Source organism: Anomaloglossus baeobatrachus, chromosome 7, assembly GCF_048569485.1.
Source record: "Anomaloglossus baeobatrachus isolate aAnoBae1 chromosome 7, aAnoBae1.hap1, whole genome shotgun sequence".
NCBI lineage: Eukaryota > Metazoa > Chordata > Amphibia > Anura > Aromobatidae > Anomaloglossus > Anomaloglossus baeobatrachus.
In genome coordinates this window covers 277,944,282-277,972,101 of record NC_134359.1, presented here as the reverse complement: position 1 = coordinate 277,972,101, position 27,820 = coordinate 277,944,282, and the positions used below count along the sequence as shown (strand labels likewise).

The 27,820-nt window shown below is 46.1% G+C and overlaps 2 protein-coding genes across 3 annotated transcripts in view; one reads left to right on the top strand and one right to left on the bottom strand.

The window, feature by feature from the left end:
• The window catches only part of LOC142245481 (glucagon receptor-like), a 95,614-nt gene that overhangs the window by 54,234 nt on the left and 13,560 nt on the right, over window positions 1-27,820 (top strand). For both annotated transcript variants that reach the window (XM_075318213.1, XM_075318212.1), the window contains exons 4-7: window positions 6,754-6,861; window positions 11,988-12,109; window positions 13,035-13,141; window positions 14,716-14,872. In XM_075318213.1, the coding sequence (XP_075174328.1) occupies window positions 6,754-6,861; window positions 11,988-12,109; window positions 13,035-13,141; window positions 14,716-14,872 (494 nt within the window). The remainder of the gene's footprint in view (window positions 1-6,753; window positions 6,862-11,987; window positions 12,110-13,034; window positions 13,142-14,715; window positions 14,873-27,820) is intronic.
• On the bottom strand, window positions 15,135-26,808 carry LOC142245756 (uncharacterized). Its single transcript, XM_075318710.1, has 8 exons — window positions 26,805-26,808; window positions 24,154-24,260; window positions 24,003-24,080; window positions 23,845-23,922; window positions 23,539-23,752; window positions 23,302-23,458; window positions 22,494-22,720; window positions 15,135-15,166 (listed from the first exon to the last, which is right to left on the bottom strand). Exons 1-8 carry the CDS (start codon window positions 26,806-26,808, stop codon window positions 15,135-15,137), a joined length of 897 nt encoding a protein of 298 aa, XP_075174825.1.

Sequence of the window (27,820 nt, the reverse complement as noted above, 5' to 3'; positions counted from 1 at the left end):
AAACAAAACTTGTCAAAACTTCAACTGGTAACTTGCTGTATTTCTTTACTTCTCTCTACTCTACTCCTCCATTTCACCAGGGCGTGGGCATGTAGGGCACCGGCACCTGTGACTTTCTTGCTCTCCGTCGTCGTCCGTGGTTGTTTCATCTGTAGGATCTTTGTCTGTGGTTGTTTCATCTGTAGGTTCTTTATCTTTCCTTTCTTGGTCTTCGTCTGTTTCTACATCTGGTTCTTTATCTCTGTCTTTTCTTTCTTGTCTTTCTTGTCTTTCTTGTCTTTCCTGTAGCATGGGATGGCTGTAAGGTTTGCTGGGACATAGCGCTACGTCCAGGGCATACAATCCCCTTTCGCCTTGATGCATGGTGAACTGAACTGAGTCTCCCATCTTTAGATTTCTGCCAGGGTGTCCTCTAGGCAGATGAGCGCTTACATCTCTCCTGTTAACAAATATCCCCTCCTTGATGCCAGGGGCTACAATGAATCCATAACCACTTCTCAGATTGAAATCTTCCACTACGCCATAACACAGGGGTCCTCTGGCCTGGGCTTTGGACCTTCTTAGGCACCTTTTCTCCTCCAGGTCTCTGACCGTGACTTCTCTCTGCTCTGGGGATTGTGGTGCTGGAGCAACCTGTGTTCTGCTGCGCCGTGTCTTGCGGGCTGGATTCTGCTGGGCTGTTACTTCAATGCCTGCAGGGCCCCAGGTGAGGTTTCTGGGCTGATCTTCGTCAGCAGACGGTGTCAAGTCCTCCTCATCCCAACGGGAATAGGGTAACATCTCCGGCTCTGAGTATTGCTCCACTGCCGGTGGCTCCGGAGTCAGCTCCTCAGCTTCCTGGCCTCCTCTCCCCCTTAGTTCTTCGCTGCACTCTGGTTGTGGCAGCGCTGGGGATGAGTGGTCCTCAGCTGGTCCGGGCGGTGGACTCTCTGGCGCGACTGCAGGGGTTGCCTGAATCTCCTTGGGGGTGCGCGGAGGGCGCAGGTATTGATCCACCAACCACTGCGGAAACTTGGCCTCCATGTCGGCCTTCAGCTGCCAGTATGTGGAGTTCTCTCCCAGCGTGGGCTTCCTATCAGGGACCTCCGTGGACTGGGGAGCAGTGTCTGCTCTGGCCTTGCAGGCCGGGGAAAATGATGAGGTAGTCTTCTCTTCTTGGCGGGCCGCGCCTGTCATGGCGGCGGCCTGGTCTTGGCGGGCCGGGCAGGGCATCGCTGCGGCGGCCTGGTCTTGGCGGGCCGCGCCCTGTATGGCGGCGGCCTGAATTGGCGTTTCTGTCGCGGCCGGTTCCTGGCGGGCCGGACTGGACACTGCAGCCGCGGTCTCACTTGGCGTCGCAGCCTCGATGGGGTCCGTGCAGGCTGAGCCGGGCGTCGCTGCAGTGATCGGAGCTTGGCGGGCCGCACCCGGCGGGGCTGCGGCCTGGTTCAGCATATCACTTGCGGCGCGGACGAGCGTCGCTGCTGCGTTGGGGTCTTGGCGGACCGGGTTCAGCAGGGTGGCAGCCTGGGTCAGCGTCACACCTGCAGCACGGATGAGCACTGCCGTGGTGGTCGGAGCCCTGCGGGACAGGCGGGGCATCGCTGCAGCGGCCTGGGCTTGGCGGGCCGCACCTAGCGTGGCTGCGGCCTCACTCAGCGTCGCCGCACCGGGCGCCTCCTCTGGGACCGCGGTCGTAGCAGCTAGGGTCGGGGCACTTGTTCTAGCCGGGGCAACACCGGACTCACCCATCGGGGTCTGAATCGTCGTCGCCGCTCGATCCGGCAGGCTCCGCGCGGCTCTCTCCTCGTAGGTCCGCACCGCCGCAGCCATCTCCAGGAGCTCCGTGCGTTCTTCCCTGAGCTGTCGCACAATCCTGGACTCCAGCTGGTCGCAGAAGATGGCAAGCTCCCGGCACCACCAGGCAGCAGAGCCTGGTTCTGGGTATCCGCGTCTGGATTCCATTTCTGCTCTCCGCAGCAGCAGGTTTGTGGCTTCCCTTCTCTCTCGCCGTTTCTGGACGCTTCCGCTTTCTTCATCAGCGAGGTCAGGACTCTGCAGGGGATCTCTGGGTAGCCACACCTCTTCGTGGGCGGTAACTTCTTCCAGCGCGGGCTGCTGTTGTTTTTCAGCGCGCTTTTCATGGTGGCAATATGGCGGCGCTTCCAATTTTTCAAGCGGACCGCCTAGGCACATGGTCACCTGTCTTAACAGGTCTAGTCCTTATCCTGTTCGTGACGCCAGATGTGAAGCCCCACCGGTGTTGTGTCGGTGCATACCTTCAGGGACTCCACGTAGCTGGTGCTGGTCACAGGTAGGGAATCTTCGGTTTTGATCGTGACGCCACTCTCAGTATTGCGGTCAGTGGGGACCGCCACTGCAGGTTAGGGGTGCCTGGGGCTGATGATATGTGCAGTCAGATGTAGTAGCCTCCTGAGAGTGAGGCAAGCCCCAGGGCCCGGTGTAGATGCGTAGTACTACAAGTCGCAGAATGACCACACAGGCAGAGTGTCTTTCAGGGTTTTTACTCACATTTGATGGCAGGGTGAGTAACCCGGGCGTAGCTGGGACGAACCAGGTGGAACCAGGTATCCTTCAGGCTGACTTTATGAGGGTGACTACTGACTCGCCTTCCTTAGCCCTTGGTGGTTTGGGGTAACCCCGACTTTGAGTCCCTATGGGGGTCACCCAGGGAAGATGCTCCAAGCCTCTCTCCCCTTCTTGTTCGCCGTGTGCTTGTTCCCCGGACCAGGCCACTCCAGCTGCTTGCCTCCTATGACCTATGGGCCCTAACTTGTGGTTACGTGGCTGCGGCTTTTGTAGTGTTGTGGTGTGGGATTTAAGAGCCCCACACCGGCAGGTTTAGCAGAAGAAAGTTGAATCTATCCCCGCTTCGGGATCTGCCGCCCGGTTGGGCCTGGTGCTCTCTAGCAGTCTCCTTACTTCCCACTCCGTTGCACTCCCTAGCTGAAGCTGGCTTTCAGGCAGCACTCCTAGTTGACCGTTCTCCCCCGTCAATAGCCACTGCGCGGACGCTGTCAGATTGCACAGCTCCAGGGATCTGCTCCTCACTTGAGCTCCCTGGACTCTACACTGAACTGGCTCACTGCTCCTCCTCTCCTGTTCTTGCCTACGCCACCTAGCAACCAGACTCTCCACCACACCCCTTGAGAGGAGATGGAGGCTCTACCCCCTCCACTATTCCAGTGAAGGTGAAGGCTTGCCCCCTCCTGGGATCCCCAGGGGTCCTCTCAAAGGTACATGTGTGAGACCTGATCACTATGCGCCTGTGTTCCACACCCCTGTCAGCCTTCTGGATTACCTGTATTGTACTGTCCCCAGCATGGGTGCAGTACTCAGTGGTGCCTGACCAGGTCAGGGGCGCCACACGTGCACCTGTACGCTGCCACCGACAGGCACACACGTGCGGTTTTTAAATGCAAGCACGGACGCACTAAGAACCTAACACAGGTTTTTAGGAGCGACAATTACTGAGAAGTCTGACACTATCTGGACTGTTTTAGACTGTGTACACCAGCCCCAGATATGATGAAGGCTGGTATACGGTCACCACTAGGAATGGCTATATACCCTGCCTGCCTGCCTGTATACTGCTACAATAGTCCTGACAAGGACTCTTCTGGTCACTAGCCTGTATTCCGACCTGGCTATACCCTGCCTGTATATAGCAACAATAGTCCTGAGAAGGACTCTGCTACTGTACTCCGACCTGGCTATACCCTGCCTGCCCTGCCTGTATACAGCAACAATAGTCCTGAGAAGGACTCTGCTACTGTACTCCGACCTGGCTATACCCTGCCTGCCTGTATACAACTAGAATAGTCCTGAGAAGGACTTTTGGTCACACTGTTTGCAGCCCTGCTACGGAAATAGCTATAAAGGGCCGCAAACCTTTCCCTGAAGCAGCGACCCTCTCCCTGCACTGACTGTCTGGATGGCTGTGAGCAGAGCACAGCGCGCCGGCCGGTATAAAGGCTCGGTCACGCTGTGCAGGCCGGCCAATCACTGCAATTCCACAACTAACAGGGCTGTGGCATTGCAGTGGTCTGCCAGCCAATCCCTGCATGAGGGCTGGCTCTCAAAAGAGCGCCAACATGCAGAAATGAAGACCACGAGTACAGCACGAGTATCGCGAGATTACTCGGTCCCCGCCGAGTAGCCCGAGTACAGTGATACTCGTGCGAGTACCGAGTAGTAACAAGCATGCTCGCTCATCACTAGTAATCACAAGTTAAAGTCCACCGGGGCTTTACCCATTCTGAAAATAATAATAAAAAAAAAATTGGTAACACTATGTCCGTAAAAATCTGATTTATTTTTAATTGCCATTTTTAATTGTCCTGTTGCCAAAAGAAATGAAAAAAGTTATATGCACCAATATTACATTCCTTTTAGTAAAACATAAAAAACTATATAAAATTGGGATATCAGTAATTGTGCTGGCCGGCAGAATACAGTTAACATGTCTAGTTTGCCTCATTGGCAAGTACCAAGCAAATGGCGAAAGGGAAGGGAAGGGGGCCCCTGTGTCTAGGGAAGAGGAAGATGGTGACCTTGACCAAACCTACTGCTTGGCCCTGGGGTCCCTCACCACCCTAGATAGGTTCTGCACCTATCGCCGAGCAGGACACCTGACCCTAGGTATCCCTAGTGCTGGACCCTAAATAGGGATGATGGGATGAGCTCTTCATCAACCCCAACTAAACACTATATTAGACACAAGGAGGACACACAGGGGGGAAGCATGAACTACTTATCATTAGATGACACAGTAGAAGTTCAGCAGAGTTTCGGCAACAATACTACAGAGGAGTACAAGCCACCTGCTTGCAACGAGAGCTGAATGAACTCAATAGTATCACCAGCACTAGTCCAGGGAAGATGGGAGTATTTAAGCACAAGGAGAATACTGATAATCAGCAGCTGGACAAAAGAAGATCTTAGCTGGGTCCTAAAGGGGAATAAAGGAAAATCCAGCATGAAAGCTACCTAGTACAATGAAGACTGACAGCAGGAACAACAGAAAGTCAGGGATCATTCTGTGCAGCCAAACGCTGTGACCTTCTATTGCCAGAAACCACATGACTGTCTCTCACATGTGACACTCATGTTGAATGGCATAAAAACAAAACCCTAAAGAATAACTTTTTTTTTTGCATTTCTATTCAACAAAGATTTTTTTTATTTTTCCAAAATATTATATGGTATATTAAGGCTATGTGCGCACTTTCCGTCGTCCTACATGCAGTTGTAAACGCACGTTTTAGCCTTAATTGATTTAGCCAAAGTTGCCTTCTCCAGAAATTTAGCGCAGAAAACGCATGCGTATTTACCGCGTTTTAGATGCATTTTCAGCGCTTTTTTCATGCTTTTCCCTTGCGTTTTGACAGATGCGTTTTGAACATCAAGACACAACTAAATAAAGTTTAAAAAGTCAAACACAATGAAAAAAGAGAAAAAAAGGGGACAAATCTATATTAAAGTGAAAAATAATGGAAAAAGATATATTTAATAAAATTACAGCGGTTATAGATATATTTATATATATATTATATTATATATTATATATATATATATATTATATATATTATATATATATATATATATATTATATATTATAGATATATTTAATAAAATTACAGCGGTTATAGATATATTTATATATATATTATATTATATATTATATATATATATATTATATATATTATATATATATATATATATATATATATATATATATATATTATATATTATAGATATATTTAATAAAATTATATATTATACATTTTAATGATAAAATAGCAATAAATGCATATTATTCTTAAATTTAATTGTCGGACTATGTGTGTGTGTAAAGGGACATATGAAATCTTTATTTTGATGTCCGAAAAGCATGCGTTTTGGTAGTCCAAAACACATGTTTTCTGCACTGAAAAAGCAGGTAAAACGCTGGAATTTTGATTTTGCCTGCGTTTTGCTGCTTCTCATTGACTTCACTGTTATCAAAACGCACCACAAATGGCAAAAACAATTGTCAGGGTCCTTTTCTGAACGCATGGTTTTTGACCAAACTTATGCAAACTTTAAGATGCGTTTTGAAACGCAAAGTGCGCACAAGAAATCATGAATTCTCATGGTCTTTAATGGAAAACCAAAAGGCATGCATTTGTGCACAAAAACGCTGCAGTTCAAAAAGGACCCAAAACACGCACCACAAATGGCAAAAACAATTGTCAGGGTCCTTTTCTGAACGCATGGTTTTTGACCAAACTTATGCAAATTTTAAGATGCGTTTTGAAACGCAAAGTGCGCACAAGAAATCATGAATTCTCATGGTCTTTAATGGAAAACCAAAAGGCATGCATTTGGGCACAAAAACGCTGCAGTTCAAAAAGGACCCAAAACGCACCTGAAAACGGAAAGTGCGGAAAGTGCGCACATAGCCTAAAGGGTAAAAAGTGCCATTGAAAAAAAATATGGTTTTGCAAGGAAAAAAACGGAGAATAAAGTAAAGTTCTGCCAATAAAAATAAAAACTGAAGCGGTTTAAATCATCAATTGCACATGAATGGGATATTGATAGGATCAGTGGTGGTCCAACTAATGGCTCTCCACCAAGGAATAGACTGGGGGCACAGGTCCAGAATGAAGTCCTTGACTGTTTTCCATTTACTATATTGTAAAGTGACCTCTGTTCCATGGATCCCATCTTTGCGTCTTCTGACTTTCTTGATTTTCACTCCCCTCCTTATAGGTCTGCATTGTAATCGCACGTTTGATATGTACGCGTGCTGGCCGGATGGCGTACCCGGAGCCATCACCAGCGTCTCTTGCCCTTATTATCTTCCTTGGTTCCATAAAGGTAATTACTAACTTATGTCATTTGCTTAGAATGCTTATATCCATTCTTAAATAACGTTCAGCCTCCTGAGGCCCGAGGCACCGGGTGCCTTGTGATATCAGAACGGCTTCATATAGCAGTGATCTGCCCATATAATGAAGCGTTATATTACAAAATCCCTAGCGGTGGAGGTGATAATATACTGACAGTACTATGCGAGTCATCCTTCGGATGTGGGGGTCTCAGGGACCACTCAGACAAGAACTTTTCAGCCTGACAACTGCATGAATGGAGCACAAGTTTTCTTGTGCCCTCTAGTGGTGATTTTAAAAACTGCATGCTGAAATTTTTGCTCAGCTTTGGCTGCTCAAATACAATGGCATGCAAAAGTTTGAGCACCCCTGTCAAAATTACTTTTATTGTGAACAGTTAAAGCAGGTTGAATATGATATTGTCTCTAAAAGGCATAAACTTAAAGATGACACATTTCCTTTGTATTTTAGACAAAAAAAAATTAATCTTCTACATTTTATAAATTACATAAAGGAAAATGAGCCGATGGAAAAGTTTAGACACCCTTGGAGATTTTTGTACTCAGATAACTTTGACCAAGGTTTCAGACCTTAATTAGCCTGTTAGGGTTAGGGCTCGTTCACTATCATCGTTTAGTTTTCTTTTTTTTTATTATTATTATTATTATTATTATTATTATATATTGTTAAAGCCCCATTTATTCCATGGTACTTTACATTTCACAGCTTTATAAAAACCTAGCCTCCACTAACCTTGTGGCAAAAAACAAAAGCCATGGGTTCTTCTAAGGAGCTGCCTAGCACTCTGAAAATGGTGGAGGGCCACAAAGTAAGAGAAGGTTATAAGACAATAGCAAAGTGTTTCCAAGTTGCCCTTTCCTCAGTCCAAAATGTAATTAAGAAATTGCAGTTACCAGGAACAGCGGAGGTCAAGATAAGGTCTGGAAGACGAAGCAAAATTTCTGTGAGAGCAGCTCATAGGATTGCTAGAGAAGAAAATCAAAACCCCTGCGTGACTGCAAAAGACCTTCAGGAAGATTTAGCAGACACTGGATTTGTGGTACATTGTTCTGAGATAGTGGTTCTGTGGTACTACTGTTCATAGACAACTGCACAAATATGTCCGTCATCAGAAGAAAACCTCTCCTGCATCCACACCATAAAATTCAATGTCAGAAGTCTACAAAAGAAGATCTAAACAAGCCTGATGCATCTTGGAAACAAATCCTGTGAATCAATTAGGTTAAAATAGAACTCTTTGGCCACAATAATAAAAGATATATGTGAAGAAAAAAAGACACACAAATTCAGGAAAAGTACCTCTCGCTAACCATTAAGCATGGGCGTGGATCAATTATGCTTTGGGGTTGTGTTGCAGTCAATGGCACGAGGAACATTTCAGGGTAGAGAGAAGACTGGATTCAATGAAATTTCTCACAGAAGTAGAAGACATCTCTAAGGAAGAGCAGTGCATGCAAGACGAGCCAGGAATCTCACAGAACTGGAAGACGTCTCCAAGGAAGAGCAGTGCATGCAAGATGAGTCAGGAATCTTACAGAACTGGAAGACGAGCCAAAAATCTCACAGTACTGGAAGACGTTTCCAAGGCAGAGCAGTACATGCAAGACGAGCCAGGAATCTTGCAGAACTGGAAGATGAGCCAGAAATCTCACAGAACTGGAAGACGAGCCAGAAATATCACAGAACTGGAAGACTTTTCCAAGGAAGAATGGATGAAAATCCTTCAAGCAAGAATAGAAAGACTCTTGGCTGCTACAAAAAGCGTTTACAAGCTGTGATACTTGCCAAAGGGGGTGCTACTAGGTACTAACCATGCAGGGTGCCAAATCTTTTGCATTGTCCCATTTCCCTTTTTTGTTAATTTTAACATGTAAAAGATTAAAAAAAAAATTGGGGCGGGGACTAAAATACAAAGGAAATGTGTTATCTTTAACTTTATGCCTTTTAAGCCAGCTTTACACCTTACAATTAGGGATGCGATCTCGTATGCGATGTGACACGCCCAGGTTGCATACGGGATCTTATGAGATTGCACGTTGGTCGTTCATTTGCTGTCACACGTGCGTTAGTAGTCTATGTTAAATTGATCAATTTTGTGTGCGATCCTTTAGATCATGTGATCTGTGACGTATGCATTGGGCACCCTTTTTTTTCTTTATTTATTGACTTGCCAAGCGTGTGTAATGTGTAGGGATGCGTTTTTACTATGTCATCTGCCATTCAGCTCTGCTACATGGCCGCTAACAGCAGACACAGACAGCCATGTAGCAGAGCTGAATGGCAGATGACAGCAGACACAGACAGAGCCGCACTGTCAGAATGAACTCGGGTGAACTTCACCCGACTTCATGGTCATGCTGCGGCTCTGTCTGTGTCGCGCCCTGATTAGCGGTCACCAGTGAAGGACTCACCGGTGACCACTAAACTCCTGAGTAACTGAATTGAGCAGCCCTCTCTCATACTCACCGATCCCCGATCCCCGGCGCTGCACGGCATTCACACTGCTCCGGCGGCTTTTACTGTTTTGAAAAAGCCGGCCGCCCATTAAACAATCTCGTATTCCCTGCTTTCCCCGCCCACCGGCGCCTATGATTGGTTACAGTGAGACACGCCCCCCACGCTGAGTGACAGGTGTCACACTGCACCCAATCACAGCAGCCGGTGGGCGTGTCTATACTGTGTAGTGAAATAAATAAATAAATAAAAAAAACGGCGTGCGGTCCCCCCCAATTTTAAAACCAGCCAGATAAAGCCATACGGCTGAAGGCTGGTATTCTCAGGATGGGGAGCTCCACGTTATGGGGAGCCCCCCACCCTAACAATATCAGCCAACAGCCGCCCAGAATTGCCGCATACATTATATGCGACAGTTCTGGGACTGTACCCGGCTCTTCCCGATTTGCCCTGGTGCGTTGGCAAATCGGGGTAATAAGGAGTTATTGGCAGCCCATAGCTGCCAATAAGTCCTAGATTAATCATGTCAGGCGTCTATGAGACACCCTCCATGATTAATCTGTAAATTACAATAAATAAACACACACACCCGAAAAAAATCATTTATTAGGAAAAAAAAACACAAACATATACCCTGGTTCACCACTTTAATCAGCCCCAAAAAGCCCTCCTTGTCCGGCGTAATCCAGGATGCTCCAGCGTCGCTTCCAGCGCTGCTGCATGGAGGTGACCGGAGCTGCAGCAGACACAGCTGCTCCGGTCACCTCCACGCAGCTAATGAAGACAGCCGGGAGATCAGCTGAGCTGTCAGTGAGGTTACCCGCTGTCACTGGATCCAGCGGTGGATGCAGCGGTGGCCGCGGGTAACCTCAGTGACAGCTCAGCTGATCGCGCTACTCACCTCAGTTGCTGACTGGAGATGACCGGAGCGGAGGTGAGTAGCGCGATCAGCTGAGCTGTCACTGAGGTTACCCGCGGCCACCGCTGCATCCACCGCTGGATCCAGTGACAGCGGGTAACCTCACTGACAGCTCAGCTGATCTCCCGGCTGTCTTCATTAGCTGCGTGGAGGTGACCGGAGCAGCTGTGTCTGCTGCAGCTCCGGTCACCTCCATGCAGCAGCGCTGGAAGCGACGCTGGAGCATCCTGGATTACGCCGGACAAGGAGGGCTTTTTGGGGCTGATTAAAGTGGTGAACCAGGGTATATGTTTGTGTTTTTTATTCCTAATAAATGATTTTTTTCGGGTGTGTGTGTTTATTTACTGTAATTTACAGATTAATCATGGAAGGTGTCTCATAGACGCCTGACATGATTAATCTAGGACTTATTGGCAGCTATGGGCTGCCAATAACTCCTTATTACCCCGATTTGCCAACGCACCAGGGCAAATCGGGAAGAGCCGGGTACAGTCCCAGAACTGTCGCATATAATGTATGCGGCAATTCTGGGCGGCTGTTGGCTGATATTGTTAGGGTGGGGGGCTCCCCATAACGTGGAGCTCCCCATCCTGAGAATACCAGCCTTCAGCCGTATGGCTTTATCTGGCTGGTTTTAAAATTGGGGGGGACCGCACGCCATTTTTTTTAATTATTTATTTATTTATTTCACTACACAGTATAGACACGCCCACCGGCTGCTGTGATTGGGTGCAGTGTGACACCTGTCACTCAGCGTGGGGGCGTGTCTCACTGTAACCAATCATAGGCGCCGGTGGGCGGGGTAAGCAGGGAATACAAGATTGTTTAATGGGCGGCCGGCTTTTTCAAAACAGTAAAAGCCGCCGGAGCAGTGTGAATGCCGTGCAGAGCCACGCCGGGGATCGGGGATCGGTGAGTATATGAGAGAGGGGGTAAGAGGGTTAGACTGACATGGACAGAGAGAGAGGGACAGAGATAGTGACGGACTGACAGAGATTAGTGCATGACAGACATTGTGAGGCGCTTCAGAACGCAGCTTTTCAGCTCCGCTCTGAAACAGACCTTTTTTAAGCTGCGGTGCAGAGCGCACACCTGCGCACATAGCATCAGACACCAAAATCGTATGAGGGATGTCACACGTTACAATTGACTAGTTTCGTACTACCAAACGTCCAATGTATGAGGAATAAACGACGTGTACGCGATCACCGTATTTTCGTTCAATATCGATCGCATGTAGGTTTCACACGCAAACACGTCACGAACGATGCCGGATGTGCGTCACTTACAACTTGACCCCGACGACGGATTGAAAGATTTATTGAAGTGTGTAAAGCAGGCTTTAGAGATCAATTCATCTTCAACCTCCTTAACTGGTCAAAATAACAGTAATTTTGACCAGGGGTGCACAAACTTTTTTGCATGCCACTGTATTGGGCTGCAGTAAAATACCCATCACGGCTTTATTATTTTTTTTTTTAAGGATCGATTATACTATAAATGCTTATTGGGGTTACTGTTAACTAGAAAGAAGGGGATACAGCCATAATGTAGTCCATTTACTGGCCTGAGCGGAGGAATTGCTATGAGAGAAGCATGCATGTGGCTGTCATGTGGATACCTGCCTTTATACTCGCTGCCCCTTGTAGGAATACTTATGACTATACATATATGGGGTTAGTAGATGAATGACTAATACTCAGTATTGACGTTTTTGACAGTAAAACATGGACAAGTATCCCGTCGCTGTGGGCTGGACGGATTCTGGGTGATGATCAATGGGACACAACCGTGGAGGAACTCATCCCAGTGTGAAGACGAGATGGCGCTGACAAAGGAAGAGGTGACCCCAGTATAATATAGATTTAGTTGATGCACCTATATGAGTTTTGGATACAGGGCCGCCACTAGGAATTTCAGGGCCCCATGCTGGCAAAATTTTCGAGACCCCATCCAGGCCCCACCGCAGCTCCGCCTCCATCCTCATCACGCTGCTGCACGCTGGGCTGCGGGAAGATGCACCAGTGCCCTGCTCTGCCCCACTGACCTTGCCAGCAGCACATGGCTAATTTACATGCGCATGCGCTGCACCTGAAGCGCTACTTCACATGCAAATTAGCCAGTGTAGTGGCCAAAGCCACATGGCCGGGCCCCTCTGCTGCGGCTATGGCCCGGTGAAGAGGGGAACCCGGTTCGGCCCGAGGCTTAATAAAGCTAAGTAATTACCACAGATCCAGCCGGGCCCCCCTCTTCACTGGGCCCCATACACCAGTCATGGTTATACACCGGGCCCAGCTGGGCCCCCCTCTTCACCGGGCCCCATACACCAGTCATGGTTGTTGTACCCTGATGGTGGCCCTGATTGGATATGGTGATATAGCGGTACCTGTATAAACGCCATTCCAACTGAAGCTTTTCACCCTTAATATTCAGCATGGTGGGTTATTATTGGGTTGAAAGGGGTTGCCTGCTTTCTGAATCCTCTGTCCCCCGGGTGCAGTTTGTTTTGGAACACCAAACTGTGCTTTGCTCACTCTCCCCAGGTCCAACACTGAGTCTCTGACGCTGCTTCTGATGGCTCTTATTGTCTGCAGCGCTGATATCACGTCCACAGCACTGCAGCCAATCAGTGAGCTCAGCAGCTTTGATCGGCTGGTACAGTCAACTCTGGCAGAGCCACTGCACTCAGTGATTGGCTGCAGCGCTGCGGCTTTAATGTATATGCTGTCACTCGTGAAACAATAATACTCTGTCTCTATGATTTCTAGGTGGGCACAAAGGATTTACTGCTGAGTTTCAGAGCGCTGTACACTGTGGGATACTCGGTGTCACTGATGGCCCTCCTGTCATCTCTACTGATACTAACCATGTGTAGGTAAATATCGCGTGTAATGTGCGAAGTTATACAGAGCAGTATAGCACCCATCTGCACACAACACACAGAACATATCGGCGGTCCACGGCCCCGGCATTTGCCCGGGTGTGCCGGGTGCTGACGCCGGTCCTGCATATCTACACAGGTTGTCCTGATCTACAAGTTCTTTAGCCCCTTCCTGAAAGTGCAGGGTTTGCAACTGTACCCAGCCCTGAAGCCTAGGGGGCTCAAAAAGCCCCTTTGGCCCATATTAGGTGACCATTACTATTAAAGACTTGCAAAAATTGGGGGCCCCATTAGAGCTTTTGCATTGGGGCCCATGAACATCAAGTTCTGCCCCTGCATATGAAGGCTCGTCAGTTTTCAGAGACCAGTTGTATCAGATGACACCATTCACTTTATATTCTAGTGTGTTGAAAAGTGTTAAAAAAAATCTATGTGCAGTGAAATGGAGAAAAAAACCCCCAAAAACTCAACTCCTCAAGACTTCAGTAGTTAATGGAGAGTGTAGAAATTGAGTATAAAGATGGCCATATATATCAGTATTGAAGTATATAGTGAATTTAACAAGCTGGAGCACAAACATGGCGGTGAGGGGGCTTCAGAAGGCTTTTTGGTGCGAAGGGAAGGGGGGGGCATGATGAGCACCCAAAATGGAGCGCCATTCAGATTGAGAAGCCTAAATGCCACTTTCAAAGATTGACAGCTGTATTTAAATATATAGTAGCTATCTGCGCTATCACTGATGCTCCTGACGAAACCCAAGCGAAACATGCGTTGGGGTCCTGGGAGGTACATCCCCTTACAGATCAAGACGTATTATGGGTGAGTGTCTTTTTTTACATGGAGCTGAGTATATAGGACAGTATAATGCATGCACACTTTACTATGGGTGAGTGTCCCTAGCCCTAGATTAGATGATTTTCATTATTTACTGTAACTTATTCACTATACTTATGCACTTTATTACTGGCTAGTGTCCCCCTTTGTGCCATATATCCACTCTTGCTGCTATTTTGCTTAGGCACTTTATACCCGCCTCCTATTAATTCTATCTGTATTTGGGTGCTCCTCCTTTTTGGCAATCCTCATCAGCACTATATCGTTTATTCTATATGTTGTGGTGTTATTGTGTTTATGGTCATTTTATGAATAAAATAATTTTTTGTTTTCACCATGGTAGTTCTATGACTCTTTCTGATCTATAGGTTATATCACCGATCCCTGTTGTTAGAGGCAGGTGCTGGCTGTACAACACAGCCGGCACCCTGCATAGATGAAGCAGCCAAAGCTTTTAAGCATGCTCGAAGAAAACTTTTCTGTCTTCGGAGGCAGATGACCTTAAATGATGACTATATCCATGTTGTTTTTGTAGTATGTACATGATATGAGAGGTTCCTCTATAATGGGGGTGTAGGGTGCAGACGGGTCCCAGTGGAGGTTGGATACCCTGCTAAGACTTTGCATTGGAGCTTTGAGTTGTACATAACAACCTTCTCCATACACCATTTTTCGGAGCTATAGACCATTGAGTCTTCTGACCTGGATCCACCAATGTCCTTATATCGTTCCAGGAAATTGCGCTGTACCAGGAATTACATCCACGCCAACCTGTTCTTCTCCTTCGCCCTGCGTGGAGTATCGGTCATTGTGAGGGACATTTTACAGGAAAAGCGATGGGGCATGCAGATCATTGAGGTGTCCGATTGGGAAATTCTCATCAGCGACAAGGTAAGAGAGGGGATTCCACCATACATAGTCCTCCTCCAGTGATTGATCACGGATGGTCCTGGAGGACAGCCCACCAATCTTCATATATTGATCAACCAGCACCTTCTGCTAAGTGTATCTGACTAGTTGTCAGACGGTATAGATGACCACCCCCTGAAATCAGTTTTTTGGTGTTTTTCATGGGTTTATCCAAGACAAACAATTAATCAGACACCCAAAATTAACCTTTGACCCCCCCTTCCCTTGTTCATTAATAGTTAATCTAGTTCAGGAGCTTCTGGTCCTCAGAGGTTCCTTGTCAACAATAATGAAAATGTATTACATTGGAAGCCTCCAGTGGGCCTGAGACTAATTACTATCTCTACAGAATTACTCTCCTCCAAAAGGAAGAACTGGTCTCTTTAGTGCCACCTTGAGGTGACTTTCTTATGAAACATTGTCCAAATCTTCATGTTCTGTGTGCGGAGACTCAAAACCCAGAAGAGCAAAAACTTGTTGGGTAAATTTGGGGCGTTTGCATTGCAAAAGATGAAATGCGTGGTGACATCTGCAGCACACACTGACCACGCATTTAATTTACGGTGCAAATTTTCATAAAATCTTATATATAATATATATATATATATATATAATATCATATATAAAAAATTTTACTTTTTGAATCTTGATTTTTTATGTGCATTTTTCTTTATTTTTTTATCAGTATTTTTGGCTAAAAAGGTTTGTTTTTTTTACAGTTGAAATACATAACAAAAAAATATATATACCCCACCTGTAAAAGTCATGCATTGCAAAAATGCAACCTGTAAAACACAAACTGGTTATAAAATCCATTTCAAGTAGGTTAAAAAAGGGAAAAAAACAAGCATTAAATTTAAAAAAAAAAAACTATAAAGAAACACAACATGAAAACCCAGCCTCAAAGGGCTTTTAGGCTATGTTCACAGTTTTTTTAGGCTGCTTTTTCTGGAGCGGATCCTTTCCAAAATCCTCCTGGGAAAACTTCGTATTAAATTCTAGGGGAATTCCACGGTGCTTTTATTTGAAGATTTTGTTTTATTTTAGCATTTTTTTTCCTGAAGAGGATTTGAAAAAAAAAACCTTGTTGGAAAAATTAGGTTTATTCCTCCCTGCAGCCTCAGGTTTCTGTTATAAACCGCCTCAGCTGTGCCTCTATATCACTTCTTTGAAGTGGATCCTCGTGGGATGTGCTCCAAACTAGGTACTGTCCAATCAGAAGTCCACAAAATTGCTGAAAAACTTTTTCAGGTTTTTTGTCGTTTTTTTTTTTATCATAAAGGTTTTTATTGAGTTTTCAGAAAAATACAAACTTCTCATACAACAACATCAAGAACAGGAGCATTGAGTAGCAAGAGGTGGAATAGCCTCGAGCCATTATCAGAATATCAATCTGGGACATTAAATACCCCTTACAACAACAACCTGAACATAGGAGCAGGGAGGGAGGGGGGAAAGAGAGGGGGTGGGGGAAGCAGCTCTACAAGACATTCTTAGGCATAATCAATTTATTTATGGTGTAGGTGTCGGTATCTGGGGGAGGGCCGTTGCATAAAGGGAAGTGGCCCACGGGTGCCATTGTTTAAGTCTCACCGTTCTCTTCTCTAGGTTGGGGGCCAAGTTGGTTTCGTATAGCCAGTGTAGGTTGATCCTCTCAATTAGATCTCTTTTTGTAGGGGGGCTCACCGACCTCCATTTGTATGCCACACAGTACCTGCCAGCTATGAGAATGTGAGAAATGATGTTTTTTAAAAGATCCGGGATCCCATCTAAGCCAATGTGTAGCACCGCTAAGGTTGGGTTTGGAGAAAGGCGGAGACTAGTAACCTCATGGATTAGATTGAACACCTCCTGCCAGAAGTTAGATAACTTAGGGCAAAACCACCACATATGACATAAGGTGCCCCTGTGGTTGCAGCCCCTCCAGCACAGTGGTGACACATGTGGGGAAAAAGAAGCCAGTTTAGTAGGGGAGTTGTACCACCTCAGATGAACCTTTTTTAATTGCTCTATATGATTGAGACAAGAAGAGAACTTGTGGATCCATTTTGAGGCCGCGAACCATTCTTGCGGCGGAAGCGGAGAAGCTAGATCTTTTTCCCATTTGAGCATATACGGCAATTGTTTGTCCGGTTGTGGGGAGTTTAGCATATTATGGATATATGAAAGGCCTTTGATTTTGCTATTTTGAAAGAATTTTTTAATTGAGGCGTGGTCAGCTGTCGTGGGAGCCGGGAGATGAGGAGCGGACTGAAGAAAGTGACGTATTTGAAAAAACTGGAATAGACTGTGTCGGGGAAGGTTAAATTTATCACACATTTCTGAGTACGGGAGTAGGACGCCTTCTCTATAGAGATCTGCTAGGGTGATTGGACCTCCACGTGTCCAAGCGGCAAGATTCAAGTTCGGAATGAAGGCTTCTAGCGATCTAAGGGGAATGCTGGGACCTAAAGCATGTGACACTGGCTTGCTCCACAAGGACCAAGCTTTCTTTAGAGCTGCTGTGGTGGGTAGAAGATCGCCGGGGGGCGAAGGGGTTAGGAGCAGGGAGTCTATGAATTGTTTAGGGGAGTGGACCTGTGCCCAGGTGTACTCAATCTGTAACCATCTTAAGTCTGAATCATTCCTCCACCAATCTCGAGCCGGTTCCAGGATAGCGGCTCTGTGGTATGTTAGAATATTAGGAATACCCATTCCTCCACCACTTAACGGGGCATGCATGCATCTCAGGGCTATTCTAGGTTTTTTCCCAGCCCATATAAATTTACTCATTAGCGAATGAATTTTGGTGAGATACCGTTGCGGAATTGTTAGGGGCAGGCACCGAAGTAAGTAGATAATTTTTGGGAGGCAGATCATTTTAAAGGTCTGCATTCTCGCCACCCAAGAGAGCGGGAGAAGAGAAAGGCGAGTAAGTTCTCTATCCAGTGAGGTGTGCAGGGTCAGCAGATTTTTCCGGATCACGGAGTGTAGCGGGGCCAGTATAATACCCAGGTAGGGGATACCCTCGTCTTCCCATTTGAAAGGGTAAAGATGAGAAAGAGTGGCTCTAGTTGAGGCGGGCAGGAAGAGCGGAAAAATTAAGGACTTGGTAATATTAAGCTTGTAATACGAGACTTGAGCGAAGGAGGACAGGATCTCCATTACGTGTTTTAGGGACACCTCTACATTAGTGCAGGATAAAATCACATCATCCGCATATAGACTGATCACATGGTTTGTACTCCCCACTCGAATCCCCGAGATCCGAGGGCATTCACGGATAGTCTGCGCCAGAGGCTCTATAGCAAGGGCATAGATGATAGGGGAGAGCGGACACCCCTGGCGTGTCCCATTGGATAATTCAAAACTCCGAGATATAAATCCGGATGCCAGAACTTTGGCGTTAGGGTTAGAGTATAGTGCCATTATGGCGGTAAGTATGGGGCCTTCAAATCCAAACTTGGCCAGTACAGATTTCAGATATCCCCAGTGCACCCTGTCAAACGCCTTCTCTGCGTCCAAGGACAGGAATACACTGGGGATTTTCCTCCCCTCAGCCACCGCAATCAGGTCCAGCATACGTCTCGTCCCATCTTTCGCCTACCTCCCCGCCACAAACCCCACTTGATCCGGGGAAATCAGTGATGGAAGGACTTTATGTATTCTAGCTGAGATTATTTTGGCGTACAATTTTAAGTCGCAGTTTAGGAGGGATATTGGCCTGAAGTTTCCTGGTGATGTAGGGGGTTTTCCTGGCTTTGGCAGGGTAGTTATAATGGCCTCTAGATTATTTGGTGAAATATCTGCTGTGGCTCGCCAAGAGGAGAAAAGTCTCAGGAGGAAAGGAGACAGGGTTTCAGTGAATTGCCTATAATAGGAGTTAGTGAGGCCGTCTGGGCCTGGAGCTGAATTTCTTTTGGCTGTGATCACCGCCTGGCGAACCTCTTCCAGGGAGAAAGGGGAATTTAGTTGCTCTAGATGTACTGTAGATAACCGAGGAAGATTAATATTGTTTAAGAAGGAATTAATTGCCGATTGGGTAGGCTTTGGGGCAGTGGGGTCATTTTTAAGGTTGTAGAGAGACTGATAAAAATCAGCGAATGCATTGGCTATTTCCGTTGGGTTGCGTATTGTGGCATTAGAACCCGTCACGAGGTATTCAATTTTGTTTTGCATTTCTCGTTTTTTAACCCTCCTGGCTAGTAAGGCACCCGCCCTGTCACCCATCATATAGTACCGCTGTTTGAGGGATCTTAAATTTTTCTCATAGTCTACCATCAGCAATTGGCGGAGCTGAGTTCTTAGTTTCCTGAGTTCGTCAGATGTTGACATGTTTGGGGCAGATTTATTGTGGGCTTCTAAAAGCGCTATGTGGGACAGTAGAGCTTTGGAAGTTGCCTGACGCCTCCTTTTCTCCTTAGTGGCAATTTTGATGAATGACCCCCTAATAAAGGCCTTGTGTGCAGACCATAGCGTTTCCTCTGTCACCTCCTTGTTGTCATTAAATTTAAAAAACTCTGCGAGGTCGGCCTGCAACTCCTCAGAGATTTGTCTACAGGCCAGGAGGGAGTCATTCATGCGCCACCGGGTAAAAACGGGCGTGCGGCTTTGCTCCTGGACTGTCAGGTATATGGGGGCATGGTCCGACCAAGCTATAAGTCCAATTTTTGAATCTGAGCAATCCAAAATAAGTGAGCTTTCAACCAGAAAGTAGTCCAATCTGCTGTATGAGGTGAACCGAGGTGAGAAGAATGTGTAGTCCCTCTCATTTGCATGTTGGTATCTCCATATATCATGGAGATGCCTTTCTGAAATTATTGTGCTCATTTCCTTCCTCTTTACAGCAGTATTGGAGCAATCCAGAGTGCTGGACATTAACATGTTAAAATCCCCGCAGATTATTTGCTTAGGCTACTTTCACACATCAGTTTTCTGTATTCAGGTACAGTCCTTTTTTTTGCCGTATCCAACGTTTCCGGTTTTGTTGTGCAAACCGGATCAAACCGGACCCACCGGATCCGGTTTTAAGCGGATCCGTTGTGAACGGATCCGGAAAAAAACGGATCCGGTGGGTCCGGTTTGCATCCGTTTTGCATCCGTTATGTCCGTTTTTTGACGGATCCGTTTTTTAAACACTAAACAAACAATTAACGAGTTCCGTATTCTGATTGGCTATTGGGAACATATAGTATATATACAGTATTTTGAAGCATATATGACAGAATGAAGACAGAGGCAAGCAGAAACCATGGATGCTATTCTTGCAAATTACACAAAGATCGCTGCAGATTTTATATTTGAGGCAAATCGCTTGGCTATCATCGTCAGAGAAAAGGAGCGACAGCGACTGAGGCGTCAGCGACATCGACGCTTTTGGATCCATCCCCTGACTGCCCAGAGACTGACACGTGGGGTGTTTTCAACCCTATACCTGGAGCTCCGTGGAAACCATGAAAAATTCACAAGCTATGTCCGGATGGCAGTGAATAATTTTGACGTCCTCCTTGGCCTTGTTGCGGACAACATACGTAAAACGGACACCTTCTGCCGTTACTCTATAACACCCGAGGAGCGTTTGCTGGTTACGCTTAGGTAAGTTTTTTTTTTTCGAACTGTATCCTCCTGTAAATTGACTTTTAACTGTAATGTGTTTGCTATTATTTTTTTATAATTATTGTCTTTCCTTTACAGATTCCTTGCAACTGGAGAGTCGCTTTCGTCCCTCCACTACCAGTTTCGACTAGGAATTTCCACCATCTCGGGAATCATTAGAGACACTTGCCAAGCCTTGTGGGATTGCCTCCATGAGGATTTCATCCCCCAGCCCACCAGGGACAGATGGCTTGCAATTGCTGAACAATACTATAACATTTGTCAGTTTCCAAATTGCCTTGGCTCAGTGGACGGCAAACATATAAGAATTGTGAAACCTGCTGCTTCGGGGTCAGAATACTACAATTATAAAAAGTATTTCTCAATTGTCCTAATGGCAATAACGGATGCGGACTACAAATTTATCTCAGTGGACATTGGCGCATATGGGAGATCCAATGACTCTCAGGTCTTTAAAATGTCCCCAATGGGGCGGCGAATCTATGGGAATACTTTTGATTTCCCTCCTGCAAGACCTCTTCCTGGCACATGTGAGCCCCCAATGCCCTTTGTTTTTGTGGCCGACGAAGCCTTTCAACTCTCCCAACATCTGTTGAAGCCATATGCAAGCCGTGGATTGACGCAAACACAAAAAATATATAATTACAGATTATCCAGAGCCAGAAGAATGGTGGAATGCTCCTTTGGGATACTAACCAGCAAATGGCGAGTGTTGTTAACAGCCATTAATTTAAACATTGAAACTGTTGATGAAATAGTGAAAGCATGTGTGGTACTGCACAATTTTGTTTTAACAAAGGAACCTTTGTCCTTGGATGACCAGAGTTTGGAATCCACCGCTTTGACTGACTACACCAGTCCTGGATTTAGGAGTAGTGTTGCCTGTTCAACAATCCGTGACAAATATGCTAACTATTTTGTGTCCCCAGAAGGTAGAGTAGATTGGCAAGATCAAATGGTATAAGATTTTTGTTTAGTTTTATAACAAATAAACATAGTTAAAAATAAATTAAAAAATATCTTGTTAACCTTGTTAATTTTAATCTTTCACTCGCTTTAAAAATTTGTAATTTTTACACCGTCAAATTACAACATGTTATGTTTTTGTATTACCTTTATTATTAACTTAACTTGCAAAATAATATTACCCCCCAAAAAAAACAAGAACAAATAAATACTTTTCAACAAAAAACTTTTATTTTTATTACATAAATAAATTATAAATTGGTATATCTTGGGCTTGGGGTGGAGATAGTACTGGAGGGGCTGACAGGTGGGAACACACGCACAGTTGGAGTATTGAGGGTGGAAAGTGGTGTTGGTGGTGGTGGTGGGGAAGTAACAGAAGGTGAAGGTGTGGTTGAGAAACCAAGAGGGAAACCAGGAGATGGGATGGGATTTGGTAAGGATTGAGGGGTGGAGTGGAGGGATTGGGAGACAGAAGAGGTGGCGGGTGAATTAGTGGCTTGAGTTGGGGTCATGATGGGTGTGGAAGGCGAGATGTGGTAGTGGGTAGGAAGTGTAGGGGCAGATGTGGTTGGGAGCTGGTACTGGGCCGCAGGCTGGTACTGGGCAGCAGGCTGGTACTGGGCAGCAGGCTGGTACTGGGCAGCAGGGGGAGTAGGGACAATGGCTGGAGGGGGGGCAGGTGCTGGAGGAGGGGTGGGTGGAGGTGGTTGGGAGGAAACCTGCGCCAGAGCCTGCCGTGTGGCTTGCATTACATGCATCTGCTGGTCAGGAGATAGCTTTTCCATGCGCTCTAGTACAGCTTGAAAAAAACAATGATTGGGTGATTTACTTGCATCTAAATGCAGCCTGTCCAGACGCGTGCACAATTCGTGCGTATTTTTTTCCATATTGGCATTTATGAAGCTAAAAGATGAACGATTTTGTTCGGCTAATAATTGAATGGCGTTCTGGAAGGCTGCATTTAGATGCAAGAACTCGGGCGCAGAGCTCTTTTCCTGACCCCTATGACGCTGACGCCCAGAACCCAAAGGTGTTCTACTGAGGGCAGCAGTGTCAGAGGGGTGGGGTAGGGGAAAAGCTATCTCATCACCAGCAGCTTCAGGTAATGAAGTCTCACGTGAAGCTCCAGCGCAGGTGGATGGGACAGATGTCGATGGAAGGGAAGGTTCAGATGGGTGGGGTCTGTGCCTGTGTTCCCCAGTGGCGGACTGTTCAGGGATCGCTCCTGTCGGGTTCGATGCAGGCTCCCGAGTGCTGCAGACGGTGCTGGTAAAAAGAGGAAAAACAAAACAATAATTAATTTAATTGCTATACAGTGCCACTGAATAAAAAAAAAAAAGGCAAAAAAAAAACAGACATAAAATATTAGGCTATGTTCACACTAGAAAAATGATTTTTCTTAAGAAATTTCTTAAGAAATTTCTTAAGAGTGCACCTGTGTTAAAAAACGCACCAAAAACGCACCTGCGTTTTAGGTCCGTTTTAGGTCCGTTTTAGGTCCGTTTTAGGTCCGTTTTAGGTCCGTTTTTACCGCTGGTTGCTCCCTGCGTTATTGTGCCAATTATCTATGGCAAAAAACGCAGTTAGCTGCAGAAAAGAAGTGACATGCTCATTCTTTTTCTTAAGAAAATCTACTGAAAGAATTTTCTTAAGAAAAAAACGCAGTGTGTGCACAGCTAATTTTTTTTGCCATAGGTTTTGCTGGGGAATGTCTGCAGAAAGGTTACAAGAATTTCTCAAGAAATTTCTGCAGCAAAAACGGACCCAAAACGGACCCAAAACGCAGGTAAAAAACGCAGTGTGTGAACATAGCCTTATACTTTGTACATATTGTGTGGAATATTTACCTTCTGCACACCATAGTTGTCCGGAGGAACGACAACGCTCTAAAGTAACGGTACTTCGATCTGCGTCCTCCGGATCCACTCGGGGCCTGCATCTCTTGATTCAACTCCTTTTTGAAGCGATCCCTGATAGACCGCCACCGCTTCTGAAGTTTGTCACCTGAAAGTGGAAAGCACAAAGTGGTTAGTATACAACACATTACATCCTGCAGCATAACCTACTGAACTGTGAATACTTACGCTGTTTCTTCTGGCCACGAGAATTGAGCTCCCCCCAACCTTCTACCGCTGCGTGGCATACCTCGTCCCAGAGTCGACGGGTTACGATCGAATCAGCGTGGCGGCGGTCAGCCATGTTCCACAGCGGCTCCCTCTCTCTAACTTCATCGATGAGGAGGTCGATGTTGATAAATCCGGCCTCCTCACCGTCAGAATCGGGAGCACGCTGTGATGCCTGTTCAAAGAAACAAAAAAGAAATTAAAAAAAAAAAAAAAATTATACCTAAATTCACACAGATATGAAAAAAAAAAAAAAAAAAAACTTACACTAAGACCACCGCCACCTCGACGACGACCCTGGGACGGTCTTGGGGGAGCTCTATCGTGAGCCCTAGAAGTTGAAGCCTTTAGTGAAGGAAAAAAAAAAACATTATTTACTTATGTGTTTGGTGTGCTGTGGTAAACAATTCCTGTATGAAACTTACACTCTGACCGCCCGCTCCTTGTATTTCTCCACCCCTTCCGTCATCTTCTGGCAGCATCTCCTGTGATGTTTCGGCCACCTGTGTAAATGTCGTTTATTTAAAAAATTTTTGTTTTTTTTTTTAAAAAAAAACCCAAAAAAAAAATATATACCTCAGTTTGTGAACCGGAGGGCGGGCTACCAGAAGACGACATATCTTTTTCTATAACAGGCCTCGCACTGCAAATGGCTTGAACAAACTTTGCCCGCAACACTGCACCTGTAAAAAAAGCAAAAACAATGTCTAAGTACATGTACGCAGCTCACATCAGTGATCTGTGGACAGTACTGTGGACATTACCACAGGGACACTCTCCGCCACAACACTTCAAGACTGGCACCGAAACAAACTGGCACTGCAAATGGCTTGAACAAACTTTGCCCGCAACACTGCACCTGTAAAAAAAGCAAAAACAATGTCTAAGTACATGTACGCAGCTCACATCAGTGATCTGTGGACAGTACTGTGGACATTACCTCTTCCCTGGAGCACTGGACTGGAGGACAGCAGAAGTTGAAGTCAGGAACCAACGGCAGGAGGTGTGTAGAATGTGCTGGATCCTTTTATAAGTTTTGTGATGATGAAAAAAAAAAATTTGCGCATGCTCTGTTTACCAAACCGGATGCGGTCACCGCATCCGGTTTAAACCGCATTGCGCCGGATCCGGCATGCATAGACACCCATTGTATACAATGCCGTATTGCGCCGGATCCGGCAGAATGCGGTTTTTTTAAGGGCCAAAAAAACGTTACATGATACGTTGTATCCGGCCGCCGGATTTAATTATTTTGCCGCATCCGGAAAAAAACGGATGCACCGCAAAGCCATCAGGTACAATCCGGTTACAATGCAAGTCTATGGGGATAAACCGGATGCGATACCGGATCCGTTTTATCCTTTTTTTTCCGGATTGTACCTGATGGCAAAAAACTGATGTGTGAAAGTAGCCTTACCCTCTGTAACGGATGAAAGCTTGGAAAGAAACCTCCGCAGAAAGCTGATCTGACCAGAGTTGGGGGCGTAAACGGTTGCAATAGTATACTTCGATCCATTTATGGAGCAATTAATAATGGCGTATCTACCTTCAGGGTCTAAATGTTGGGAATGTAGTGTGAACGCAACAGTATTTTTTACACAAATGAATACTCCAGCCTTTTTTTTTTTCCCACAAGCCAGCAGTATGAAAGGAAATTTAGCATTATTTAACCTGTGCGAGTCCCCCTGGAGGAGATGAGACTCTTGACCACAAATCACGTCACATTTGGATTTAACCACTTCCCGCCAAAACATGGATCTCTTGGCCGGCGAGTTCAGGCCCCTAACATTTATAGACATACAGTTCAGTACCATTGTACATGAAAAAAGTCTCTTGCCTAGAGCTGCGGGGGGAGAAAGGAAGGTTAGGCAGGAAAGAGGTAACACTGACAACATTAACATCACTAACATTACTGATGTAGGGAGCATCAGTCCACATAGAAAAAAGCCCAAAAAGGGGGCCTGCGGTATGGTGGAAATGTACCGCCATGGGGGCTCAGGGTCCTGGTTGAACAGAACCAGCGGACCTTAAAAGTAGCAACTAAGTCTCAGCCGCGACTCAGACATATCACATAACTCACGCGACGGACCAATCTTCATTCACTTTATCCCTTTGGGATGATCCTGTGGCTCTTGGAGATCTGGCCGGGAGATTTGCCATGTTCCATGAGGATAGGAGCTTTGCCAACTGTTGTGGGGAATGGCAGACGTGGGTGTTTCCTGCACGGAAAAGCAGGATCTTTACAGGGAAACCCCATCTATAGGATATAGCTTCATCCCTGAGAATTTTGGTATAAGGGGCAAATTCCCTCCTTTTTGCCAGGGTTCCTGCAGACAGATCCGGAAAAATGGACAGGTGCCGGAATTGCTCAGACAGAGGCGGCCTCCTTCTCAGGGCTTGCAGCACGGCTTCTTTGGTCTTGTAAAAGTGCAGGCGAGCCAAAGTGTCCCGGGGGGCATCAGCACTGAGGGATTTAGGCTTAGGGACTCTGTGTATTCTGTCCACCAGGAAATCAGTTGCAGACAGGTCTGGGAGCAGCTCCTGCAGCAAGGAGCCTAGAAAGCTCTGCAGCCCCTTGTCTGGTATGGCCTCTGGAATTCCTCTGATTCTTATGTTGTTTCTGCGGGACCTGTCCTCTAAATCCAAGACCTTGGTATGGAGCTTTTGCACTTGTTCCTCCAGTGCTGCATTGGCATCAATGAGGCTATTGTGTGACTTTGTCAGCTCCTGCATTTTAGTTTCAATGTGTGCTGTGCGACTGCCTATGGCAGTGATATCTCCCCTCAGCTCAGCCACCATATCTTTCCAATCCTGCTGCAGTGATGAGCGGAGGGCACTGAGCAGTTTCTGCATGGTACCTTTGGTAAGCGGTATATCTGCAGCGTCTGTGTCCAAGTCTGGGCCTGCTGTGGATCCCCTCCTGGATGAGCGTGAGGAAGCTGTGGAGGAGGATGCTGCTGCCATTTTCCCTCGTCCCGTGCTGGAGAAGAAGTCTGTAACTTTCGCCGGGGACGGCTTCTTCTGGGACTTTCCCCTTGGCATGCCACGTTCCTGGGTACCTCCGCAGCACTTTCCCCCCGTGTGCAGAGAGATTGGTGCCACTGGTGAGCCGCAGTGAGCCGGTTAGGAGTCGAGGTGGCTGGAGCTCAGCAGCTAGGTGACCGGTGCCATTAGCAAGCAGGCCACGCCCCCGTTTTTTGTCGTTTTTGATCTCTGAGTGCACATACCCATAAAGGGGTACGCCCATCTCCATTCCCTTTCTCAATATGTAGTACGTGTAATAATAATATTAGCACATGCTTACAATTAGAAATGTAGTATAGTTCTCCTGATTAGCTATGTCTCTTACCTCATGTGCAGGGCATTGCAGCTTAGATATCCAAAGTTACGAACACTCATATAGTGACAATTACCTATGGTCGTAACCATGGATATCTAAGCCACAATGCCCTGCACTTGAGGTAAGAGACATAGCTAATCAGGAGAACTATACTACATTTCTAGTTGGAGGTCTGTGCTAATATTATTATTACACCTACTACATATTGGGATAAGATCTAGGAGATTGGAATAGCCCTTTAAGGGTATGTGCACTCAGATACCTAAGCTGCAATGCCCTGCACATGAGGTAAGAGACATAGCTAATCAGGATTACTATACTACAATTCTAATTGGAGGTATTTGCTAATATTTTTATTATTACACCTACTACATATTGGGATAGGATCTTGTAGATGGGAACATCCCTTTAAAGACAAACGCACAATCATGGTGGAGGAATAAACCATTGGCGGTTGTCTCTATTGGAGAGAGCTAGTAGGGGATCAGAATTTCAGAAGGTGTAGATAAAAAACAATAAAAATATAAGCATATACATTATGAAAGCAGTCTGGTTTTAAATTGGCATATTTTAAGGGATTTTTCATTTTCCCCAGTTGCAGTATCGGTAAAAAAAAATATACCATGCCTTACTCACCTTTCACGGGTCCAGTGCTAAATTTCTGATGCCTATTATTGTCTGCAGCGTTGACATCACGTCAACATTGATGCAGTTAATCAGTGAGCTCAACGGCTTTGCGAAATAGATTGCTTGAACCGCTGAGCATTGAATGGCTGCTGGGCTGTTGATGTGACATCAGTGCTGCAGAGGATAAGAGACACCGGGAGCAGCAGAGAGCACAGCGCTGGACTTGGGGAGGGTGAATAAAGCGTTTTGTTGATTTCTTTTTTCAACTAACTGCAG

Bases quoted from the DNA above. Each gene is read 5' to 3' on its own strand.
- LOC142245756 (XM_075318710.1), bottom strand. The intron at 24,081-24,153 runs GTATATATTTTT...ACATTTACACAG, and splicing joins CCTCCGGTTCACAAACTGAG to GTGGCCGAAACATCACAGGA. The intron at 23,923-24,002 runs GTAAGTTTCATA...CCTTCACTAAAG, and splicing joins AAGGAGCGGGCGGTCAGAGT to GCTTCAACTTCTAGGGCTCA.